The sequence below is a fragment of the Diadema antillarum genome, unplaced genomic scaffold, assembly GCF_040938485.1.
Source record: "Diadema antillarum isolate AM-2024a unplaced genomic scaffold, OU_Dant_1.0 seq00001926_RagTag, whole genome shotgun sequence".
In the NCBI taxonomy this organism is placed as follows: Eukaryota; Metazoa; Echinodermata; class Echinoidea; order Diadematoida; family Diadematidae; genus Diadema; species Diadema antillarum.
This window is the reverse complement of record NW_027272589.1, coordinates 112,005-138,853: the sequence shown is the minus strand read 5'-3', so window position 1 is coordinate 138,853 and position 26,849 is coordinate 112,005. Positions and strand designations below refer to the sequence as shown.

General features: G+C 39.0%; 1 protein-coding gene across 1 annotated transcript; it reads right to left on the bottom strand.

The window, feature by feature from the left end:
• Positions 1-2,019: 2,019 nt before the first annotated feature.
• On the bottom strand, positions 2,020-25,547 carry LOC139713210 (ficolin-2-like). Its single transcript, XM_071624956.1, has 5 exons — positions 25,250-25,547; positions 20,815-20,935; positions 5,813-5,976; positions 4,727-4,988; positions 2,020-2,509 (listed from the first exon to the last, which is right to left on the bottom strand). The coding sequence occupies exons 2-5, from the start codon at positions 20,882-20,884 to the stop codon at positions 2,268-2,270; spliced, it is 738 nt and encodes a 245-aa protein (XP_071481057.1). The 5' UTR covers positions 20,885-20,935; positions 25,250-25,547; the 3' UTR covers positions 2,020-2,267.
• Positions 25,548-26,849: the final 1,302 nt, after the last annotated feature.

The window sequence follows — 26,849 nt, the reverse complement described above, 5'->3', positions numbered from 1 at the left end:
GAATAGAGGTTTTGAACATAAAAAAAATCATATGGAGTAATGAACATGATACACTGAGTATTGTTTCAGCATGAATTAACAACTTCAGAACATACTTGGCAACGACGAAGCTGACGAAGATCTGAGGTCGAAAGCATCTACCACCAGCCAGCATCATTCTTCCCAAGATGACAAAAGCGTCCAGTAAAAATATCAGCATCATCCCACTTTATATATATTTAATGGGTGTGTACGCGTTTGAGTGTGTGTGTGTGTGTGTGTGTGTGTGTGTGTGTGTGTGTGTGTGTTGACAAACACGTACCTTCTAATAGGTGTCACTGTTAAATTACCACTATGTATAATGTTGTTATGAATGAAATAAACTCAAACTCATACAAATTGTTCCTCACATCCTGCACTGCGCAGTGACGTAGAGCAGCGAGATCTTGATTCTCGACGCTATTAACGATTAAAGATGCTAATGACGTCCCTCCTCCCGCGTTGGACGACTTGGGTTCCTTGGCTAAGCAGCTATCACGCTCATGCGTATAATAGCTTTCTTTTCTTTTCGTTTCTTTTCTTTCTTTCTTTCTTTCTTTTGTTTTCGCCTCTTTTTTTTTTTACTTTAGAGGATTATCGTCGTGAAATAAAATCCAGCAATACATTGTCTATTTTCCAAGAAAATGAAGAACGGTGAATGTTGAAAATGTCAGTTGCAAGTTTTCATCACACGCCTAGCTGTCTGCCTCTCTGGGGAGGCAAATTAAGTTCTGAGGACACCTTCTGTCTTCCCTTTTTCTTACGTCATCGTCGTCATTGACATCTTGGGGATTATTCTGAGTGCCGCTGTACGATGTCTTCCGACCTTAAAGGGGATGGCTAGTAACTGATCAGTGGGAATCAGTGGGAATGCTTGGGGAATGGTTGTTCCAATCCTTGTGGGATTCATTTAAGAGTACATTATATATCTATTGTTGTGTGAAAATTATTTGCTTCAGAATGGTCTTATATTCAAGTAATGTGCAGTTTAATGTTTCCAGGACAGCATGCCTGTACAGTGACGGGGCATTAAACTGCACATCACTTGAAAATGAGACCGTTCTGAAGGAAATATTTTTCACACAACAATAGATATATAATGTACTCTTAAATGAATCCCATAAGAATTGGAACAGTCATCCCCCAGCATTCCCACTGATTCCCACTGATCAGTTACTAGCCATCCCCTTTAAACACAACCACGACTGTCCGGAGATTACAACGATTGTGTGAATAAGCGGCAGCAGAATAGATTTGTGGCAACTGTCGCGTCAGCCTGTCTGTCAGTCAGTAGCCCAATGCAATATTTACAATATACATACATAATGATTATTATTCATTCATTTATTTTTGTTTTTTATAATCATTATCCTGCAGGTTTAGCCCATTCAGTTGTACAAAACTGTTTTCCAAAACCACACTGCAGTTTCACATGGATTAAACTATACATCATGATACATCTAACATACACTCATGTACATTAGTTACACATATCAAGTTATATTATATTATATACAACTGGAGAGTGATTAATAAAGCAATATACATGTTTCATGCAGATACAAAGTCAGAATATCAAATTTGGTAGTTGACGCTTAATGAAACCAAGATATCTGCATAAACTCAACAAAAGTTTTTAAAAAGATAGAAAAAGAAGATAAGAAACCCATCTGCATCCGTGGAATGCACATTGATGTGCGCTAATGCTTTCTCTCAAATCAAAAAAAAAGTATAAGGAAGGACGTGATGAACATTACAAGGGAGAGCATTCTACAAGATAGCTGCGACAAATGCAGACGATTTATTTTTTTCTATTCCGTCCTTGTGCGCAATATATATATATATATATATATATATATATATATATATATATATATAATACGCCTTAATTTGTATAGGAAGCCCATTAACACTCATGTTGGAAAGATTATAGATCCGACTGTAAAGATCAATCTTATAAGTAAGACGATCTGGGACGATCTTATGGCGGTTAACTGCAATTTTTGATACAAGTCGTGTACGTGTTTTCTACTGTGTCGATACAAGAGTCACAAATGCAATTGACTATCATGTTCTAATTCGATCTTCAACGCATTGGCAAAAAGTAAGAAAGAAAATGAGATAATTACGTCAGTGTAAAGATGACATGTGAAACGCGCGATTGTGTATAATGTTTTTGTGATCTTCCAAATTCAGTACCCGTATCCCGTCTAAATCCAATCGTTATGGTGGCTGCTCTCAACTTTCGCTTATTTAACTGGGCGTATTTTCATCTGCGTCTTCTTAAGCGCCGTCGTATAGCCTTTCCACGCGGCCCAGAGGATGTTGGTGACGTCCGCTCCGCGAGGCCGGCCCCGGTAGACCCCGTTCAGGTTGCTCTCGAAGCATCCGTCGTACCACCAGGCCCCCTGAGCCGACGCGGCGCACTCTTGCTCCGAATCGCGGTCCCGAGTCGCGAATTGCTTGTTGCCATGGTAACCGAGAGAATCCCCTTGATGATACCAAGGAGTGATGATGGAGGGATTGGTAGGGAGATCAGATGAACAGGGAATGAAAGAAGAGAGAGAAGGATGGGTGAGAGTAGAACATAGTTAAACGGGGATTTGATTTGATTTGATTTCTGCTTCTGTCACAAAATAAAAAAAAATAACATCGTAAAGCATTCCTCCAGTGTAATCATAATTCTCAAAATTCGATTACAAAGTCATATATACATATATATAATTATATATATATATATGTATATATATATATATATATATAAATTATAATAGTAATAATAATAATAATAATAATAATAATAATAATAATAATAATAAAGTCACAACAGAGGAATGCAGGGAATGCATTAATAGCCAATCTTGATTTAATGAATAATCCAAATTTTCGAGGATCCTTCCTCTTCTTCTAGTACTGCCAATACGCGGAACAACTACAATATATATAAATTATATATATATATATATATATATATATATAGATATAGATATATATGAAGTATATATATATATATATATATATATATATATATATATATATCTGTATATCAATAGTGATGTGAATGCTGCAAACATAAACACACACAGATTTGTCCTCATGAACATATCATGTATTTACATGTGTATATCGCATTTGCAATTGTATCTATATTCACATTCATATTCATATACGAGTTCAGGTTCAAGGTCTTTACCGCAAGTTATGTGAGCTATTTACCATTGGGAGCAGTAACTCAAAAAAATGTCAAATCATCATGTTTGATGCGTATTCATAATTCAATATTAATGTTTCACAAAACACCATAGTTCAATAAATGTTACACAAAACAAAAATCTCAATTATGCCGCAAATGTAAGGAGATATCACAAATTTTCTCAATAAACCGTGACGGTGATGGTTTATTCCAGAAACTGTTTTTAATAAAAATTACATTACATAATACTTAACAATGATAATGCTGATTAACGTTTTCACGTTTTTTTAATCCCTACATCACATTTTATACTCAGTATTTTGAAGCACTTTTAAGCTGTTTTATTTTTTCACCTGCTAGTGTTAGGAGGGGCTATAAGTTCAATTTGCATTTAATAGGCTGAGCAGACGTTCGGACTCCAATAACATTATGGATGAGAGAAACCCTCCTATCACCCCACCCCCCACCACGCCCCACTCGCCCCCTTCTTCCCTTCTAGACACACAAACAATGATTTGCACAAAAAAAATAATAAAGGAGGAGTTAACACATGTATTCTGCATAACAATTCATCTTATGCTCGCAGCTATGCTCAGATGATGTGGGATTGAATGAAAACGGTGGCTCAATAATTCAGTGTCTATGAGAAGGGCTGTTTTGTTTTTCCTCAGAAAATTCAAAGGGTCGCACATCGCCTAAGCCCCCCCCCCCCCCCCAGTTTTTGTTGAGATGCAAAAATAATGTCTTTAACGGATGATCATACATTAATACCAAAAATCTGAATACAGAAACACACTCCGTCAGACTAAGACATTAATCAATGTTTTGTTTGTTTGTGTGTACGTGCATCTGTGTGTGTGTGCGTTTGTGTGTGCTTGTGTATGTATTTTTCTACAGCTCAAAATAGAACCATATACGAAAAATGTGCATTAAAGTTAAAAAAATATAAACTTAAGTGAGCAATAAAAAGGAAATATATTACACTTTTGACAGGTAGGCCTTTTGGTGATGAATAGATTGGAGGATGCAGGTGGGAAAACCCAACAAAAAAGAGAAGCTTGTATTCACTGTGGGTTCTACCAATTACATTATACAGTGTACATGCAAAAAAAAAAAAAACCAAGAGAAATGCGTTGTCACATTTATGCATGTCAACATAAATCTGTATTGTTTTAGAAGGTGGATGAAATAAATTTAATGTATAAATCCAGCAGAGACGAGACTAAAAAACAAACAAGATACAGGACAGGTACACGAGCTAAACCGAAATTAGAACAAGAACACTACAAACATTGATGTTTATCTTCAACACGCAATAAATTCCTTCGAATCTATCAAACTTTGCTACCAGTTGTGCTTATTCCTTAAACGTCACTTCAACAAAAACAATCCTACTAATTCTATCTTTATGTACGCGCGCGCGCGTGTGTGTAGCCCGTGTGTGCGTGCGTGCGTGTGTTATGAAACCTCTATTACGTTTTCTTGAGGAGTAACGTGTTTTTGTATTGTAATTACCTGCATCACCGTTGTAGGTCCCAATTAGGAGCTTGTACCCCGTGCTCTCGTCACCCAAGCGGAAGTAATCGTACTCCGCAAACTTCCGGTTGCCCTCGAAGTCTTCCAGATCGACCCGTAGGACGTAGTACGTCTGAGCCGAAAGGCGATGGATTTTGTCATTCCCGAGCCAGTGCTCGGAGTTGATGTTCCCGAAACCGTGCTTGTAGTCGTTCCAGTCCCGGAAGAAGGTGACACTCCCGTCTTCCCGATTTTGAATGACCTGGGGAGGGGGGGGGGGGGGGGAGTGGGGGGGGGACGAAGAATATTAGTCGAAAGAATATCGGATCAACACGTTGAGTGGGCGAGTTTTGACATGACAAAAACACATTGGAAAGTCTCTGTTATTGTACCTGTGCTCCACATTGCCTCACTTGGCAACCGCCTAAAGAAAGCACGTGACTCTTTTCGTACCACACTCCAAGTGTTGTCACATTCTCGAACTTGAAGTCAACTACTCCATGGTAACCCTTAATCGAATACTTCGCGGTCCTTATTTTGCGACGGAGGCTTCGAGGTGCAATGAGGTGGTTAGGCCTACTCTTTGAAACTGTGTTAGGTGCCAAAATACCTTTCTGTCGAAATCAATATACCTCGGAGAGTTTAGTTTAAAACAAACAGACATCACGCATCCCCTTGGTAAAGTTGTCAGTTTTTCTTGTCCTTAAAGAGATGTATAGTTTTGGTTGAGATAGGGATTTAGATCTTAACTAAAGTCTTCTTGCGAGATGATTACAAAACCACTTATATGAACTATTAACTCAAAGAGCATGCAGTTCTAAGAGAAATTGCAAGTTTTTTCTATGAAAATTGGGTTTAGAATGGCTATGATATTCTAGTACAAATCAAAACAAAGTGGTCATAAAGGGATGTAGCTCCCACCTTTTATGCACAGTACACACAGAAAACAGAAAGTTTTCTTTATTCGTTTTTGTTTCTTACAGCTATGGTGATTTTTGTTTCGTTTGTTTGTTTGTTCGTTTGTGTTTTGCCAAACAACATGAAGGGTCTAATAAACCAACTATCAGGTGGCACAAAGCTACTCACCGTCCAACCACCGCCGTCCGTGTCCATGTCACAACGCACGTAAAAAGGATCACCGTTGTCCTGGGGATATATGAGAAAGCGTCCGCTAGCGGTTTCACCAAGTTCCATAACTTGAGCGCAGTCTCGAGGCATCAGCTTCTCTGTCAGTGAATAATTCTCGCAGACTGCAGAAAAAAAAAATATGAAGAGGTTTTATTATCTCTTCTGTTCACATTCAAATTCATTCTTCTCGAAATCTAAGTCATTACATAAGGAGAAGAGAAAATTATATATATATATATATATATATATGTGTGTGTGTGTGTGTGTGTGTGTGTGTGTGTGTATTAACGAGGGGTATCATTATTATTTGTATAATTGTTATCAATATTAGTAGTAGTAGTAGTAGTAGTAGTAGTAGTATTGTTATTATTATTGTTATTATTATTATTATTATTATTATTATTATTATTATTATTATTATTATTATTATTATTATTATTATCATAATCAACATCATCATCATCATCATCATTATCATTATCACTGGTTGTAATTACTGGTTGTTACCTGAAGATAATCATTATACAATGTGTATCACAAGCATACATTTTCATTGAATTCTTTGCCCTGTGAAAAAAGATAAACGAATAAAAAATATATTATTAACTGCATCTCCTGACGTGGGAATAAAATTATGTCAAAATGGCTTTATGCAAAAGAAAAAGCCCTCTTGCATGGAGGTTTCCAGCGTATAATGGGAATTTGCAATGTTGTTTAGAATATGCGAGACCGGATGAATGAAAACTCCCGACGAAGATTTAAAAGATTGGATTTATACGTTTCTATCGTTTATATACTCGAAAAAAAGACGAGAAATTTGACATAGAATCTTCCGGTCGCTGCAAAGTTTACTTTTGAGTCAGTCAAAGTGACGGGTAGGAGAAGATCTTTGACCTCATACCCCATAAATCAGACGAATAACGGACACATCGCGAAATAGACGATCACATAGCAATACACATGTTAACTGCGTTCAATTTTCGAGCATAGTTAAAGGGAAATGAAATCTAGATAAACACGTGGATTGATTGAATTCAAACTTTACTCAGGTGTTCCACTGTAATTTCTCGGGGTGTTTCATCAACGTTTGTCAGCGCTGACAATCACCGTAGTAACAGTCAGTGACCAGAGCATCTCATCCAATCAAAACCAAGGATTTTGCTGAAATTGTTAGCGCTGACAAACGTTGATGAAACACCCCGAGAAATTACAGTGGAACACATGAGTAAAGTTTGAGGAAAATCTGACAGTCCTTTAAAAAGGTTATGATTTTTTGAGTTGTTACGGTTTCGCTCCCGCCATCGCTAGAAGAGTTAAAAGACTTCAACCATTAGCGATGTCACAGTAAGACAATATATATCAAGAGAATTTGACACAAGCCATTTTCCCTTTTCCATCATAATGAAAGAGCACTTGGCGATGACTCTTTCAGAAGACAAGGGGAAGAATATTACCCTCATTTTACGATCATATTGACAATCAGTTGCAGTAAAAACAACTCGGGCCGTTAACGATCGCCCCGTCACTGTACAGGCATGCTAACCTGGAAACATTAAACTGCACATACATTAGATCATTCTGAAGCAAATGGTGTTCACACAACAATAGATACATAATGTACTGTTTAATGAATCCCACAAGGATTGGAACAATCATCCCCAAGCATTCCAACTGATTCCCACTGATCAGTTACTGGCCATCCCCTTTAAGTCGTTGTCTTATGTTAAGACAGCACTTCCAAGATGATGTACTCTTCTCATCTGGCAGTCGAGTTACCGAAAATTTGTGAATTAATAGCTTTTGGGCGGTTTGTCCCATTTTCCTCAAACTTCACTAATGTGTTCTGCTGATATTATGGCTGCATTAATTTACTCAATTAGACATTGAATATTTGAGTTTCATTCCCCCGTATAATAAGACACTAGGGATAGATACAGCGCTTGTAGGGGTATAAGACATGAAATATTGGCAATCACTGCCATACCCGGGGGATAGCTTATTTTCTCTTTAGATACGGAGATGCCATGGTAGAAGATATCGTTGCTCATTACTGGTCTCAGCGGCATCGAAGCCGAAGCGTGTTGATTGTTAGGCACACATAACAGCGCTTACACTTGGATGATCAAGTCTGTCCTTTATTCCGTGTTTTTTTTTTCTCCCCTAATTCCACCACAATCATTGTCAAAATAACAGCTTTTACGCCCCTCTCCCTCTCCCTCTCCCTCTCTCTCTCTTCCTTCTCTCCCTCCCTCCCTCCCTCCCTCTCTCTCTCTCTCTCTCTCTCTCTCTCTCTCTTTGCTCGCTCTCTACACAATGTGTGGGTTTATTTGAATGGTTACAAGATATTAGTGAGTAAAAGCTTAGTTACTGTCGTAAAACAGCAGTAATAGCATCATCTATAGTGCTTCTAGCAGGCATTGCATTATAACACACAGGCTGTAAAAGCGTTGCGCATGAAGGAAATAAATACAACATGGTGATTTTTTTTAATGACTACAGAAAGTACATTCAAATAAGTTTGTAAGTACATAACTCAGGGTCTAAATTCGCCATAACTACGAACAGTGGAGATTTAGGGTGATGAATAATTGAATTGATCAAGATATAGGCAGATATGTCCTGCACAGTCTGAAGTTGAACCCAAAAATGAAGACTCCGTGCATTGAAAAGTCTGCTTATCGTATAGGATCTAGGTGCTATGCCGAAAGGGTATGACATAAACATATTTCAATCCCGAATGGAGCTGTCTCGGTTGATGAGTCTGTTGAAGAGACCACTGCATAATCAGGACTACTCTACTATTCTATCACTACTATATTTCTACTACTACTAGGCTACTCATCATCATCATCCTCACCCTCATTATCATCCTCATCATCATCATCATCATCATCATCATCATCATCCTCACCATCATAATCATCACCATCACCATCATCATCATCATCATCATCATCATCATCATCATCATCATCATCATCATCGTCATCATCACCATGGTAAGGATGACAAAAGATAATAATAACAATGATGAATGTACCAATCGTGAAAATGATAAAGTGAAGAATGATGGGGATCATCACGTATTCATATTCTGGCTTTTTTTTTTTTGGTTGTCCTATGTGCCTTGTGATTCCCACATGCATACTGTTCTGAAGGAGAGGTTAACTTGCATTTTCCAGCCTCTATCGCACTATACTCTGTATACAAAAAGGAAGAAAACCTGCCTCTGGCGCCCTTGGCAAATAACACGAGATAAGCACTATCATTGTATTATTCTCTCCGATCCCTTACGCTTGTGTTGTGTTTGAGTGCGTGTTTGAGATTACGTTATTATACTTTATATTGGAAAAGCCCATGGATACGCCGTCTGTACGGCACTCACTTTTTTTTTCATGACTGCATCAAAGCAGTGAACTTGAAATCGTTAATAGTCGATTGTTGACTGATATTGTGCAGTACAGTTACTGTACCAGTACGATAGGCGTTGCATGTACATAATACAATGATGTCTAATGGTGGAGCAACGATTAAGTCTTATAACGTTGACGAGGTGATCCTATAGCATACCAAAGTCGTCTATAATTAAGTTATCATGCATAATAAACGTTATATCAAACGAATACATTCGCTGAGGATGAAACATGCTTGTACATTATCGCATGGAACACCCCTATCTTTAGAGGCATAGCCGGAGAATAATTATACTCGACGTTTCCACGTGAAATATGTGTAATAAGAAATGATCTAAGCTCTTGTTTCCTTTATTTTGTTTTGTTTTGCTTTAGGTTTGTTTTCCCTCTAATTCTCTAGTGAAATGACAGAGATAAATTATGTCTGAACAAGGGAAACCTGCTTAGTTGTAAACACTTCCTAGCTAGAACATAACCTTTACAGACCTTTTAAAGCTTTATCACGCATCATGCGTGTATCACAATTTTTCAGGTGCAAAATATTGCGAGTGTGTGGATGTTGCCTTATAAACCTAACACTCTTGGGTACAGTCTATCCACCTCCTCTGCAATCTCATCGTTGAAGGTGATATTTTGATTAAAATTCAATCCTGACTATTCATCAAAACAAAGCTCTTGTAGTCTGCTCTCTTATATAATACACCAAAAGACACTTCTCCATGGTAATCAAAAACACGCGCTATAGTTTCGCGATGAGAGGTCAAGTATTTTTCTTCTCTCATCTCTCTCTCCCCTTCTCTTTTCTCTCTCCCCCTCTCTCTCTCTCTCTCTCTTTCCCATTCACATTCATAGTTTCGAGGTGTTTTTTTTTTCTTCTGAGAGTCTATGCTTCTTTCATATCTCTTTCAATCAAGGCGTATATAGATATCCTCGAGAAATAATAATATTGCAAACAAGAGGAGCATACAACTGTAGCGTGTGATGCCTTTCAAATAACGGAATTTTGTTATGTGTTCCAGTTCTTGGAATCCTCGACTTGCCTAAATTACACATCCAATGAATACCCTCTCGCCAAAGAAAAACAAAATGTCTCGTTAATCATGCCTTGTCTTGTATAGAAGCGGTAAATATGATATTTATGTCTTGAAATGTCATGTAATGAAGACATACTAAAGCCGCGTTTTCGTTTATCTGAAACCCGAAAACAGTTTTGGCAGCACAAAGCGACCCCATCCATCTTTGATAAATTTTCCCACCTCCGACGTCACAGAAATTTTCAAGAAGCGGCTGATGACGGCGTGAAAGGTCGGTTCAAACTGCGCAAAGTCAGTTTTCCCTTTTGCTGCCAGTCACGTTCGTTCCTTTCCTTCGTGTATAGGCAGGTGGGTAACGCATAATAGTCGCAATTAGACGGTATATTCAGGGAGGGGGTCCCACTTCCCTTGTATATTACACTCTTTCTTGCAGGAAGCAATAACAAAAGAGGACCCAACGTCACGTACCATGACCCCCATATGGTGGTACCGTAATTATTCCAGTGATTGTGATAGATCAATGCCCTCTCACACAAGTTCATTGACCCGAAAGTTTTCTGTGTTAATATAAAACATCGTCACAGTACGTGTGCTTCGACGGTAATGAACCACAACCTGAGCACTCCCATCGCCGCGCCGTTCTGAGTGACCGAGAGGTGGCGTCCTACCCGTTCTGTGTGTCAGCTGCATGTGCCAGCAATATTATTGTTAAACACGGTATTACGTCAACTTTCTTCAATAAGTAGGATTTGTATGTATTCATATTTCACGTATAAATGTAGGTACTGCTATTGACGCAGAGATCTACGACTTCTCGTATATAAAAAAAATAAAACAAATCAAAATAACAACAAAAACAAAAGATCCACAGGTATTATAATACTAGTACTCCTGAACTGAATTCCAAAGACAGATAATTTTCTTGATATATAAAGCTTTGCGATGATTAGGAAGTGCAACACTTATGTTAAACTCGAAGACATCCATCCATAACAGGCATAAACAATAATGATGGGGTAATTGGTAATCTATGTTGATCTCCTTTTCATTGCAGTCACAGAAGTGACAGTGACGTATAGCAAGCCCTCTTCATTTTCCGCACGTTTTGCCCTTCCTCCGTGACGAGTGCGTCGCGCGCGTTGAACACGCTCGCCCTCGTTTCCATGGTGATGTCAATACCTGTATGTTCACTGGACGTGAGGGGTACGAACAGGTGGCGCCTCCTCTACAAGTTTGTTTCACCTTAAGAGGTCATTGCACTCGCCCGCCCCACGTGGTGGGGCATGGGGGGGGGGGGGGGGAGAGAAGATAACTTGACAATAACTTGATGGACTTATCTTTACTACCAAGGAGTGGTGTATTGTAATACATGTTTAAAATTAGTTTCAAATGATTCGCTCTCTGTTTTAGAGACGGTAGAAGATGCCTGAATTATTTTAAGAATTTTTGTTCTTATCTAGTTCTTCCTTTGGTGCAAAGGACAACCCTGGGATAATTAACTTTGCGCTCGCTGACTTTTTATCAAAATTATTGCCATATGCTATTTTAGGCCAAACATTCTATACTGTCGCTAGTATAAAGTCGTATAATATACCACGGAAATAGGTCGCGAGTGCCTATGTGTGTTAAGTTGTACACGCATTTCAAATATACACTGATTTTCTCGAGCAATATTTGTGTGTTAGGAAAAAGCTGAAAAACATCTGTACCAAAAGGACCGTTGAATGCTGGACACACAGCAAAACAACAAAATCAGAGTTACATAATTCGAAGAAGAATTTATGAAATTTTATGCGCAAGACAAAACAATGGAAGTTGAGCTCACATGTTACGTCATTGTCAACTCTGTTTGCTTGGTCTTACCTTCGACATTTCATCGAACTTTGAAAATAGCAAGATATTCGGATCAGAATTTGGTCAGACATTTATTATCCTGTTCCTCATTTTAATTTTCTCCTCAAACAAACTTATTTCTTGGGTCTACACTTGCTTTGTCTGCGACTAGATAGGCAGCCTGCGTTAAGTCCGACAAATGGTGGCGCAGTTCAACTTGGGATTCCTGCAGACTAGACGAATAAACACTACATTTATATGAATGCTTTCAAATGCTAATACAATTACTGGATAAACTCACTCCGCTGACATGAGGAACAAAAATCAATACATGAATTCATCTAAATTATAAAATTATAAGATATAAAAGAACATAATTATTAAAGGAGACCTCCGAATGATTTTCAGATTTTTACATTTGAACAACTATAAATTACTAAATACTGAGGACAGAGTTTCAGAATTTGTGACAATTGGGATGAAGAATAAGAATATTTTCAAAATTTAGAACAAATTGCAACGAACAAGGATGATGACATGGCAGAGTCACCATAAGAATGCATGAGTTGGGGCTCATGGAAGCAGAACAAAAGAAGAACGCATGCATAGATTATACACAGGTGAACTCGCAAGCAAGCGGTATTGTAATGGAATTACACTGCTACATTTCTGAAATATGTGAACCTCCTATGTCATCATCCTTGTTCAGTGTAATTTGTTTAAGGTTTTTCAAAGTATTGTTTCTCTGTTCAAGAACCAGAATAAATTCCACAAATCTATACATGGAGCTGTTGATTTATGTACTACATGATGTGAAATTGTGAAATCGTTAATAATCAAATCGTCGGGAATGTCCCTTTAATGATGAATAACATTTACGAATAATTAAACCGCTAAAAACAAATAAACAGAAAAGTAAGAATAAAATGATATATGTAATAAAATAAGCAAACCAAGCACAAAGAACAAATGCAAACGAAACCATGCAGGAACAGGAAAAAAAAAATCAGCTGAAGTCAATTGTACTGAAGATCTTGGTTCAAACCAGTTGTAATGGCGCTGACAAGGACTTTTGTCTACCTGTCTTTCTCATGAGGAGCCAATCACAAGAGTTTCTCCTCAGGTGGTGTTCCTCGACTTTGTAAAGCATTATTTTATAGATTGGAGAGCCCTATTACAGATTCAGACAAAACTTTTTGAACACCTTTCTTGCACTGTAATTTCCGGGAGGTGGAAAGTGTCCAGAAGGGGCAGACGTCATTTATACTGGTGTCAACACTGTCCTTAATTGAAAGATGCAGAAAAATCCCAAACGGCAAGCTCTAAGGTTCCATGGCTCGACTCTTATCTAGATTTTTCGATCCTACGTATCAGATCAGCGATGTCAGCTGGCGACACGATGATTTATACAGGGTGGTTTCTGAAACGTGCCAACGCCTGTCAAATAAACGTTGACACCTATATACCTCTCTGTTTTGTTCTGCTTTCATCAACGCTGTCTCCTCGTAACAAGGTATATTGTTGACAGGTATGCAAGTTGCCATGGAAACAGCAATGTTAGTTGGGGCTGCATGTAAACCACGTCACACTCGTTTCAGTAATCTGGAAATTTGCGAGACTTCCATAGGTCGTGCTATAGCGTGGGAGTAAAGACTCCTGTTCGAAGCTAAACATTCTCTCTCTCTCTCCCTCCATCCCTCTCTCTCTCCCTACCCCTCCCTCTCTGCCTTCTCTCCATCTCTCTCCATCCCCTCCCCCACTCCACCACCCCCCCCCCCCTCTCTCTCTCTCCCTCTCTCTCTCTCTCTCTGTGCCTTTGTGCCCATAAGTGCGATGACCAAAATAAATGATTTGGGAATATAACGTGAGATTTTCCTCACGTTATACCAAAATCACAGTTTTAGGAAGCTGGTTCCTAGCTCTCATCGTGGCGCTTAACTTCCAACCATGCTCTCATGTTGCTGACCATAATTTGAAGAGGAGAGTAGCCTACGTCAACATTGATTGCGCAATCTTGAATTGCTTCGTGCCCCCCCCCCCCAAAAAAAAAAAATGAAATGAATAGATAAATTTAAAAAACAAACGGGCTCGACCTCAAGAAATAATGTTCCGGATTAGGTATACAAACACTGAGGAATGTCACAGTTGTGTGTCTCTAAATATGCGGGGAAAATCTCATGATATCATGTTACTCGTTGTCATTGGAACATACTGAAGAGAAGAGACAGACGGACCGACAAACAAAAACATAGAGAAAGAAAGAAAAGAAAGAGAAATTGAAAGAGATCGGAGAAGCAAAATGAGTAAGGACGGCCGCTTAAAATAATTTTACCCTTGAGAGATAGCGTTTTAGCATAGAAATGAAGTGGTTTCTTCATTAAAGTTTCTGTCACTTGGACATCCACCTCTATGTCAGCATCTTCTGTCCTCACTATTGTCTCAATTATATATATATATATATATATATATATATATATATATATATATATATATATATATATATATATATATATATATATTTACAATTATTATATATCACATATTCCCTTTTTTACCAGCTATCCTATAACTCTAGACGAAAATAAGTTGTTAAAGTCATTTCATCAGCGTGAGCTGATGAGTGGGATCAGGGCAAGGGGGGGGGGGGGCAAATCCAAAACAATGAAGGGAAGTCATCCATCATTTTTAAATGACAAATATTAGGACGTGATGAGCTTGAACGTGAAGAAACAAAAAATAGAACGCTCTCCTCCTGAAGTCCTTGAAAATGTTTACGCACAGATGTAATGCCATCCTAATCCAAGAGAAAATAACCCGTATTTGTGTTTCACTCGCACAAGAGATTAGTTTGAAAATCCATCGTCGAGATGGGAAGACTAGGGTAAGAGGGCAGTACGTGCAAATATGCAACTTGGAGGAGACTAGCCATAGAGTGTGCGGCGTTCTTTCACCTCTACCAAGGAGCTTATACCTCTATTATAACTTGTAACCACTCCCTTTGTTAAAGAGATGGTATATTATTGGTTAAGATGAGGATGCAGTCCTTAACTTTTAGCAAGAATCTTGGAAACCAAGTTAAAGAAAATGTTAAAGAGCATACAATTCTAAGAGGATTTCAAACTTCATTGGATAAAAATTTGTTTTGAAATGGCTGAGATATCCAAAAAACAAATTAAAACAAATATGATCCTGATGTAAGGTGGGTTCCCGCCTTTTATTAGGATTGCTTTGTTTTGGATATCTCCGCCATTTCAAAAACCAATTTTCATCAAATAAACTGTGATATCTTTTAGAAATGTATGCTCTTTCATATTTCAAAAATGAGGTTTCTCATTATCTAAAAAAAAATAATAATACTCATTAAAAACCATTGGAAACCTGTAGCCCCATCCCAAACCGAAATTGTACGATTCCTTTAAGGTGATGTTTCCTCGAGTATGTTTATGGAATTTACGGAAGCAGGAAAAGGAATAAAACACTCCTCTTGATTGAAATTTCTGTGAATAAAATTGGACTATTCGTTCAAAAGACTTGATTTTTTGTTTAACTTTTTTTTTTATTTCATTTGTCGCTCTGTCTATTTAGTGGAACCACTGCAGCAATGTGTCATGTCCCAGAGGAAGCAGAAAAATGAGGAATTAACGAAATCTTCTGTTTTCTGATGAAAAGCACACATTCTTCGCAACTTTTTACTGTCATATGTTATGACGAAATGAATGTTGCTCCCCATGATTTCCGGAAGAGTAAGATAAAGTACTCTTTTAATGACAAGGGAAGTTAGTTTTGTGAAAGCACGTTTGTATTTTCTGTTATATTGTACTTTTACTGGAATAAACATCTCGTTATATTGTAGAGTAACAAAAGCGGCGTATGGAATAATCAATGTTTTAGGAATAGACAACTTTAGAACGGATTGTCCGATTTTCCTAACACTTTCATCAAGAGCTTAACTATTTAATCGTTGTGTATTCGCCAGCTATACAGACGTCTAGAATGCATGGCATAACGTTTCTCTTTAAGCTTTGACGTTTGGATAAACACATTTTTGTAGCTCCGTTAAAAAGGGGTTATGACAGGGCCGTGAAGGGTGGCTGTCGACAGGGTATTAATAAACATAGCATTAACGTTATGTGCAACCCCCCCCCCCCCCCCACCACCACCACCCTCATAATTTTGGAATGGCTGCATACCTTCATTTTTTGCAATCTTTCTCACGGATAGTATATACACTTGTACTTTCATCGCACATTATCGGGTATTCGTATCTATTGAACACTGCATGTTTTTCACATTGTAGATACCCGTGCATACATCATCGCTTCTGTCTACGAAGGCGATGTCTCTTTCACGCATAGCAACAGGTCCTACGTATACGGAAGTGTCCCACCTCCCTGGTTCTACTCTATGCAATTCCCACTGGAATATAGAATGAGAAGGGGGAGGGAGACTCTTAATAAATAAAGTACTTCAATTTATTATTCGCGGAAGTACCTTTGGCTCCCACGGCATGTATTCCAAGGGATTGGGGTTTTTCTTTTCACCAAAGAGAAGACATATCTTACTGTGAGTGTGATATTTGTGATAAATTCAAAAGTAAGTTTTTCCAGTCGTTAAACTATTTCCCCAGGCTTCTGGCTAAGATAGTGATTTGATGTGAAATGGATAAACTTCCCGCCCCTACCCCGATTCGTCAAAATAAGAAAAATAAAGATACGTCACAGTTTGCATGGAATTTATGTACATATTATAGTCGAAAGACTTGTCGATCTTACTGCTGCTATTTTTTTTTCTTTTACAGCAATGCAAAAGATAATAAGTTACTTGCAATCTATCACATTCTACATAGGACTGTAGTTCTTCTCATTTTCCAGACAGTGTCTCTATGACGGTACATGACGCTGTATAAATAGTCCTTAATCTGTACAAGACCAGATTATACCGTCAAGAACAAGGGGAAGCGAGCGTGATTAAGTGTTTGTTTCATCATGTGCGATGAGGAAAATAGGAACATAAATCAGACAGTGACATGCAAAGTTTGAAGACAACAAACTCGTGAATGTAAAAGGACAGAAATAGGGAAGGGGAGGCGTATAGAGCCCCCCCCCCCTACGCACACACACACACACACACACACACACACACACACACACACACACACATACGCACATACTCACGCGTATACCTGTAACGGCACAACAGAGCAAACTTACAGGATTATTGAACTGATATTGAACAGCAGGAGTAAACAACAGGAAATTGTTTAGTTGGGAGGTTGGAGGGGGAAAACAACAATAAGGAAAGCAACAAAGGCAAGAACACAAAGTTAGCGGTAGCGCCCTCCCCGTCAGTATGCTAACAATGTTCAAAGTTCATCAACCTCATTGATGCTGCACGTACAACCAGATGAAAGCTACCAGTGCTTGACGTGCTTTCTGAGCTCAGCTTTCGATTTCTCCAATCCGTGTCACGAACTGGGCTGGATATTACATCAACACAGATGAGTGGATGGATAACATTTGCAACTCATGATACACAATGCAGGCCTACCGAAACTCCGACTTGATCATTTTGTATACAACCTTGTTTATCATGAATAAACAGTAATAAAACAGTTGGCAGCTGCTAAAATGCTAGCGCATAAAAGCGTCCGTTTGGTTTATGCTTGGTCCTTACAACTCAACAAAAAGAAAGGAAAGAAAGCAAACACATTTAAGCGTATAGTTCGATTCCAACTAATGTTCGCTTCAATAAACAGAGTGTCACTGTAAACTAAAATGGTTTCACAAAGAACAAACAGCACGTTCAAAAATAAATGAAGAACAAAACCTAATATTTGGATCTGTTTTACTTACAGTGTCGTATACATAAGAAAAAAAAATAATGTCATTACCTCCGAACTCGGACCCCATACATGAACTTTTTTTTAGTCTGTATTTTTGGCACAGTATATATTCAATTTGAATTTCAATTTCAAAGTTTATTTCATTTTTCGACAAAATATATATGTTTTCACTTCCTCTGATAACAAAAAATAAGGTAAAATGAACATTGTAGAATGAAAAGACTTTACCATAATTGAAGAACCTTATAGTAATTATACATAGTAGTAAAAAGAAACAAAAGTGGTCAAAATAAAGTTGATGTATAACCTTCATCAATGGAAAGATAGATTGAAGCATCGTAACAAAAAAAAAAGAGGAAGAAGTCTGGAAGAAGTTTGTTTTTTCACACAGTGCATACTGACAATTCTTTCATTTTCGTTACCTCTGCAACAATTTCAATGTTTTGATACTGTTAGTTTTTCCCGTTATTGTTGTTTTCTTTGTACTTTACATGCATTATTTCTGTCACTCAAGAAAATGAGATTTATGTTCATATTACTTTATTGTGGAAAAACGATATAAATTCGAACTTGAACATGAACTTGAAGCCAACTGAAAAATAGATTAACAGATAAATACATTTAGACGCGAACAACCATGAAATGAGACTAGACAACAATAAAACTATTCTTCTCTTCTGAAATCTCTGGAAAGGGGAGGTGGGTTAGGGTAAGGGTTAAATTAGGGGTACAACGAAACCCTGATATTTTAATCTGAATCAGCAATGTCTATCAGTGGGACACATTCGTTGGTAAACTCTTCAATGATGTGTCACACGTTATCCTATGTAGACTACTTGGAGTAAGACAGACTGTGTTATCGGACACTAAGTCTACTCTCTGTGGTAATTCCCACAAAACGAACGTTTGTAAAACGCACACGCACACACACACTCATACACACACGCACACATAATGTCAAGGCCGTGTCACACCATAACGCGGGCTTGTGGCGAGGAGGTAGTTTCCAGCACGTAGAAGATTTTCAGCGGGCGAACAAGAATGTTTGCAATTTTCATTCATGCCTTGTCATACCGTACGGGGGAACTTCTGCGGCTTGACTTGCGGGGAAACAAATTTACTCCAAGGAGCTGTCCGCAGTTGGTCCGCACCTGACAGTATCTAGCGCGTAGTTGCCCGGAGGTGCTCACGCAAGTCCGATTTAACCGCAGCCAAGTTTTGAGCATGACCAAAACTTTTTCCGGGTGAGTCGCGGGAATGCCCGTAGAGGTCCACGCAGAACGCCAGTAGGAGACCCTTAGCGGCAGTACTTCCCAGGCAATTCCCACGCAGGTACTTCGCAGTTCCGTATGCAGCCAAGATAATGAAATTCTGTGAGATTTCAGCCATTCCATTAGAGGAATTCCTTCACTAAGTTGTCAGCCCCCACGCGACTGGTACAAAGGTCACACAGTATACTCGCAAGTATAACGCGTCCAGCAAGTAAGACACATGCGTGACTCGCACAAATCCTTTTCCGCCCTCAGGAATGTCCGGTATGCTAGAAAATCCCTAAACGTAACAAGCCCGAGTAGCTTGCCCGGAAAGGTGTGACAGGGCCTTAACACGGTTGCGGGTAAAAAAATATGCGTGCACACCTCCGGGCGACTACTTTTGAGATACATGCTAGGTACTGTCATGTGCGGATATCTACGGGGACCTCCGGGTAGTCAGAATTGTTCTTTGCAAGTCGCACGCAAGGCTGGTGTGACACGGCCTTCAACAATCATTTGTACGACAAGCACGTAAAAGAACTCGTACTCAATGATCGTTGTTCATGTTCGAAAGTATTTCGATAATCTTCAGTGTGGAACAATATGACAGGTTTTTATAATAATAATATAACAGATATCGAAACTCTTTGGGGGCCCCCTTCAGAGGTCACGTGGGTTGATTCGCCGTGGTCTCTATGCCATGTACTGCAGCTATTTGACGTGTTGTGATTTGTTAGACCTTGATATTACATTCCTTGTTGAACTTGAAGTCAATTAAAAACGCATAAAATCGCTCAAGAACTTGCAAATTACCCTTATGATTGTCACGTAAGTACGAGCAGATCACATGATTAAATCCTGTAGTAAGCCACAAAGACGATCGTTTATTACTGATATAGAGAAAGTGGCATCTTACTCGAGCGCATTAACTTATCTACAAAGCCATTTCTATTCTGTTAAGGACTTTGCAGTGGGTAGAAATGTAGCTTAACATGATTACACAGGGGCAGTCGACAGGTTAATCACAATGATTGACCCATCATGGAGCAATTCTATGGTTGAACTTTGGTTGCTTCCCGTTAAACGGTGTCTGTGTAAAATGACATGGTGGTAGCTTTCGAGGGTGGTCGCTGAAAAAAAAAAAAGGAAAAACAAAATTGCGTCATAAAACCCTGAGTTGGTGTTTCGAAAATTTGAGTGTTTGTTAGCATGTTTGGTTGTTGTTGTTGTTGATGATGTTGTTGTTGTGTGTGTTTTTTTCTTTTCCAAGTGATATTTTGGTTTGGTGTAACTACTTTAAAGCTACCGCGTGAACATCTTCATAAATACCACCCATTACAGAAAAGAGGGAATTTGAATGAAAGAGAAACATGATGAAGAACGTTAAATTTCAAAGAAACATCCAAATTAATGATTGTCGTAGATCATGAAAGCCTCGAAAGGGGAACGACATGGTTCTTTCGTGTGTTTGACTGTTTGTTTGTTTGTTTGTTTGTTTGTTTGTTTGTTTGTTTGTATTGTCTGAGTTAGTACATATAGTTGGCATCAGCAATCAGCACACTTTCGCAAAGAAGAGCACACTCACCCGGTTTTCTGGGGATGCTTTCCAGACTCGCCAAGATTCTCTTCGACAGCTCCCTCTGTCTCGTTGCCATGGCGACCAGCTCCTCCAGCGCGGAGCAATTTGTCTGCGCGGGACTGCCAACCTGCGATAAGCGAAGCGGGAACATGTTTTCAATGTCGTTGAGTTTTTCCCTTTTTGTAATAGGAGAATTAGGAGGCCCCTGATTATTCCCCCTCGGAATGTCTTGTGCAGGGGCTGTCGGATGGTCCGTCCATATCGCGGCAAGCAAAATCAAGGAAATTTGATTGGGTTCCCATGCAATCAGCAAATCTTGATACAATCTGAATACCGGTACCTTGATTTGCAAAGTAAGCTCTCAGGCGGATAGCGTGGAAATCGAATTCGATGTCTTACACATTAATTTGTGTGCTGTGCTTGGGTGTTTGTTTGTTTGGTTTCTTTCTTTTGTAAGGACAGGGACAGAGAGCGAAGGAGAGAAAGAGACATGAACTCAGCGAAAATTCAGCATCAACAAAATTCAATGTCTTATGTTTATCGTATAACCATCAAACGTGCCAAGCTTAGTCCTTAATGCAAGAAGTCAAAGTTCTCTGATTGGGAAAATAGAGAGAGCGAGAAAGGAAGAAAGGATGGGGGACCCTACTATAGGATGGTACATTTTTAAGAGAGGCCTACATAGAGCCCATTGACAGGAGCGTATGCATCCCACGCCATGTTCAAGTTCACTTTAAGAAAAGACATGATTTAAAAAGGTTTGTCGTGGAGCTTTGTTTTACTGTTAACTTGCTAACGTTGATAAAACTGTATAATGATTCTCAACTAAATACAAAAAGAAAATAACAATTTAATCCCGCGCAAGGTTAAATAATTATGCCTCCACTATGAAATCACACTTTGCTATTATTTAATCATTTCCGTTACGAGTTTTGAGTTTGAACATTGGGTATCAGCCCATAACCACTTAATTCAAAACGGATGAGTCTAATGCCACTAGTATTTTCATCTTTCTTATTTTCTGGAGTCGGTTAAAAGACAGCGATACACAATATTTACAATGTTATCACTTCCATCTTATAAAACAGCGAAATATCGAAATAAACGTGCAATATTTTTATCATCAATGGTTGTCACAGTTTGTATCAACTTCATTCGCAATCATGAACAATAATTCTGTTCAGATTTTTTTTTTAAAATATAATCATCTTAACTTGGTTGAGGGGATGACAGAGACCTCAAAGTTTAAAAAAAACCATGATAAGATTAAAAAGATAATAATGACAAGGGATAAAACAAGGAAGATAACCCCGTGATCTCACGCAACTTCCGATATTCATGGAGACAAGACTGAAACCCTTTCCAAGACAGGATGCACACTATCCGCTCCAGAAACAAACGACCTTCCCCCTGAAACAGCCGTTTACTAAAATAGCATCTTCCCAATTGCAAACAGGCAAAAAGCTAACGTTAAAAGTAATGATGATGATGATGCAGACTTCCTGATGTCATATCTATGCAAAATTCTGGTGGTTTGTATCATCTCAGTGTCAGAGGAGACCTTCTTATGATAGCTCAGACACTTTGTGGTGTATATCCTGTATGTCCCTCCCCCCCCCCCCCTAAAAAAAAAAAAAAAAATCGCATTTCCGCATTGATAACTTCCAATATGATTAAACTGGCAGGATTCCATTTCAGGATAACATCTTACCTACATTTAGCAGAAAACCACATTCATTTTGGTTAAGTGGTCAAAGAGAAATATGTGGATCGTTGTAAAGCATGTTATTTGTCTGTTTCTTCCAAGTTAAGCACTTCGATGCTCTTGGAACTGCATATGTGTGAACACAATGGACAGAACTTGGAGAAAAGGCATTTCTGACATGCTCTCAAAAAAAATCCTCATTTCTCTTCGACCACTAAAGTATATCGGATGGGGTTTGCTGTATGATATGGATGATAAGTTAGTTTACCACGAAATCGAATTTCGATTGATCCACTATTTCTAAAGTTATCGTTGTGGAGGGTCCCGTTGTATTTTTTTTTTTGTGACATATGGTACTGGAACAGAGAGTGATCTATATACGAGCTAACATCACCGTCTGATCACTTGCCTGGAAAACCGAGTGAGGGTTTTTTTTTTCTTTTGTCAAGTATCAATATCGTTCATCTGGCCTTTAAGTGTCCAGATTCCTATTACACGCCTCATCGCCTATGTGGAACTCCCTCCCATCTTTTTTCCGTGAAGTTGACAAACCGAATCACTTCAAAGCCTCACTCAATAAGACTCACATTTTTCACCAGGTATTCAAGGGACAACTCTCTTGGAGGAGTCTGCGCCTTTAAATGTTTCTTCAACAAATATCTAGCGTAAATACAAATGCTGCAGTGGACCATCAATATACCTAGGGCACTCTCAAGAGAATCTCAAAACAGTTTACGTGTTCCGTCCGACGAACCCTTATGGATGAACTTTAACGGTCAACTTAAAATTGTGTATCACACCAACCTTGACCAACGATATTGGTATCCTTAAAATGAAACTGCATTTTCAAAGGATATGCATCAGAATTGTAATAATAATTTATCGACATAAAAAGTACAACAACCAACAACAAAGATTGGTGCAAAGTATTATCATTGCCAGGTTAGTACAAAACAAAATGCTGAGGATGTAAGTTCTCCTCCATGATTTCACGTCGGAAACGGACTTCTATAGAAGATTCCTGTGTGGATCTTTAAAAGACTTGTAAAACGAATAAATTATCACCTCGTCTTATTGACAAAACATTACTTTGTTATGAAAATATACAACAGGGTAGTATGAAAATTAAGGCAGAGCTTTCGTGGCTTTCTTTCTTTGAAGGACAAGTTCACCTTCATAGACATGTGGGTTGAGTGAATGCAGCAATATTAGTAGAACACAACAGTGAGAGTTTGAGCAAAATCGGACAATCCGTTAAAAAGTTATGAATTTTTGAAGTTTCTGCTCAGTCACGGCTGGATGAAAAGACTAGTATAGCTTGTGATGTCACATGAGTACAACGATATAAAGAAAGAATAAAGAAAATTCAACATATTTTCATTTTTCTCCCATAACAAAAGAACACTCGACTTCTCTCTTTCAGAAGGCAGGGGGAATAATATTACCCTTAACATACGCGCAATAGCAAGTCGAAGAAAGTGTGCACTTTATTCAAAAAGTAAAGTTTTGTGAAATTCTCTTTTTATTTTCCTTATACGCATGTGACATCATAATGTAGTAGTCTTCTCTTCCAGCAGTGACTGCGCAGATACTTAAAATATTCGTAACTTTTGAACAGATTGTCCAATTTTCCTCAAACGTTCACTGATGTGATCTAATAATATTGCTGCATTCTCTTAATCTTTATGTATATGAAGGTGGACTTGTCCGTTAATGTTTAAGATACTATGGGCCGAATGCATAAACGCTAGCAATTGCTTGTGCTAGCCTTTTACTCGAATCCGTATGCATAAAAACGAGCAATTGCTTGCAAGCAGAAGCTTTTGCTAGCAAGCACAAGCTATTGCTTGTTGCCCGCAAGCAATTGCTTAGAGACCAAGCATTTGCTTAAAAACGTATGCATAAAACATACCATTTGCTAGTTCTTGCTAGCAATTGCTTACGATTTTCGAAGCTCTGTAAAATGAGCTTGAGCTTTTGCTTAACCGGAACGTTCCCTTTTAAGTATCATTTTCATATTCATGAAAGAAAGACCACACTTGTGAAGGAGTGGTATAAATTTACAAGAAATTACTCATAAGTAGTGTAAGAAACTTTTTCATTTCAACAAGGGGAATGTCCAGTGGTTAGCACGCAAAATGTGATGAAAAACAGGTAGGATGTCTGACTTCAGTGGAGAGCGAGGAGACCTCTCTCCACGTGCGATCTGGCAGATCCGGGCTGCTGTAAGCTGCAGTGATGGGAGTCAGCCAGTAATACGTGTGTGTGTATAGATGTGTGTGTGTGTGTCTGTGTGTGCATTTCATAGCTCTTCTGCTATGTCAGGAAACGTTTCCACACACACATGCCCTTTCAAATACATGCTGCTACACTCGCCTTTGTTCTTGTGTTCGCACAGGCGTGACATCCCTTTTGTTGAAATCTCAAGCAATTGCTTGTGCGGGACAAGCAAAAGGTATTGGCATAAGCAAAAGATTATGCATATGGATTTAAGCAATTGCTTGAGCTAGACCTTTTGCTAGACGAGCTTGTGCTTTTGCTTGAAGCAATTGCTTACAAGCAATGGCTTGTTTTATGCATTCGGCCCTATGTCATTCTCTTACTTTAGTTTATACTTTAGTTTTATCAAAACTAACTTCATCAATGCTACTAGTATGTGAAATTAGCACTTCAAACGGTACGAACGGCAGTGCTAATGGCTGGTTTATTAACACTTCCGGTGGGGCGATACATTACGTGGATGTTGTTGACGGGCACCCATCCGGGTAAGAACTGTTGCGGTGGTGGAACCTGTTGCTGGGGCGGGTTCTGGGCGCATGCCGTCTCATCTTGGCCCGGGGAACCTCTCCGTGAGGGCACTTCGCGCCTGTCCGCTTCATCTTGCCTATCACGCCGACTGTCCCCTTTCTCAGCTCGCTCCCTCACGGCAGCAACCTGATATCCAACAACAAACAGTGAGAAAACTGCGAAGTAGGTGCAAACCACCACGAAGAATTTCACCGAGCTCGCCGCTCTGTCGGCCAGAGAGTTCGATTGGGACCTCATTTTAGAGTCCGCTCAGTATTCTGCGTCCTCTGCCTCCGAATTCCATTTAAGTAGACAGTAGAAATATGCGACTACGAGATATGCAAGCTCAAATCACCAGCGATATCCTTAATGCGTCCAGGCAACAAGGGTCCATTAGCTACAAGCAGACGACAGAGAGGCCATAAGCGCCACCATCGATCTTCACAAGCTATGCCCATCCAGTAAATAAAAAGTGTGGCAACACCGCTCTCACTCTGTGGCTCGTTGACTCAATGATAAGCGACTGTTTCGCAGGCTCATCCACTCTCAGACACAGCGCACTTTCGACGAATCAGATTGCACCTCAATATTTCGGGCAAGTGACAATATCTTTGCTGCAAGTAAAGCGCTCCCTCTTTTGACGTTTCTCGGAGCTATCACAAGACACCATCCCATAGGCTGACGCATGCGTCATGAAACCGTCCATAAGAATTATCCTTGAAGAGATGTTTTTGTTTTAATTTGTAGTGCCAGTGTGTATGAGGGTGTGTGTGTTATAGAGTGAAAGCGTGAGGAGTGGATGGGCATCGAATTTATGTGAACTACAGCAACTGTCATAATCCGATTTTTTTTTTAAGAAAGATTTCGATGCAAATCAGGAGTTTGATGTGAAATGTGTCATGGAAAGTATAGTGAGATGTGAAGAATGAGAGGTATGGGATTATGTAATAATGGTGACATGACATTTGCGCCTGCGACAATTTGTTCTGGTCTTATTTCCTCCCTGGACATAGGGTAAGGGCTAGGGTTGTGATAGGGTTCTAGGTTCAGTTTGCCGTGAGCAGAGGCTGAGGATTGGGATTAAAGTTAGGGCTATGTGGGTAAAATTTATGTTTGGCTTACCGTGCAGATATTTCATTGGAGCAACAGTTACTGTCGCAGGATCAAATGTCATTGAACCGTGATAACACTCGTGTATGTTAGGTATAGGATAAGTGTGTGTGTGTTTGTGCTTGTGTGTGTATGTGAAACTGGATGAAATTCAATAAAGAATATTATTTTAAAAATATGTGCCTGGTGCGCATTGTGTGTAAGGGATTGTGGGTTTGTTTTTTGTGTACTGACGTGTGTGTGAGGTGTGTGGGGTGTGTATTTTAGGGATGGGACAGGGTAGGAACCGGGTAATAGATGGTTTCTGCATTTTAATGCAAAAAAAAAATGCATATACAAAGCTATTCATGTTTTGGTCATTCATTTTCTCTTTTTCTCCTTTCATTTTTCTCATTCTAGATAATCAGCTATTGTATACAACTTCCATTTAATTCGTGTA

Bases quoted from the DNA above. Each gene is read 5' to 3' on its own strand.
- LOC139713210 (XM_071624956.1), bottom strand. From the start codon at position 20,884: ATGGCAACGAGACAGAGGGAGCTGTCGAAGAGAATCTTGGCGAGTCTG. The intron at 5,977-20,814 runs GTGAGTGTGCTC...TTTTTTCTGCAG, and splicing joins AAGCATCCCCAGAAAACCGG to TCTGCGAGAATTATTCACTG. The intron at 2,510-4,726 runs GTAATTACAATA...GGTATCATCAAG, and splicing joins GACCTACAACGGTGATGCAG to GGGATTCTCTCGGTTACCAT.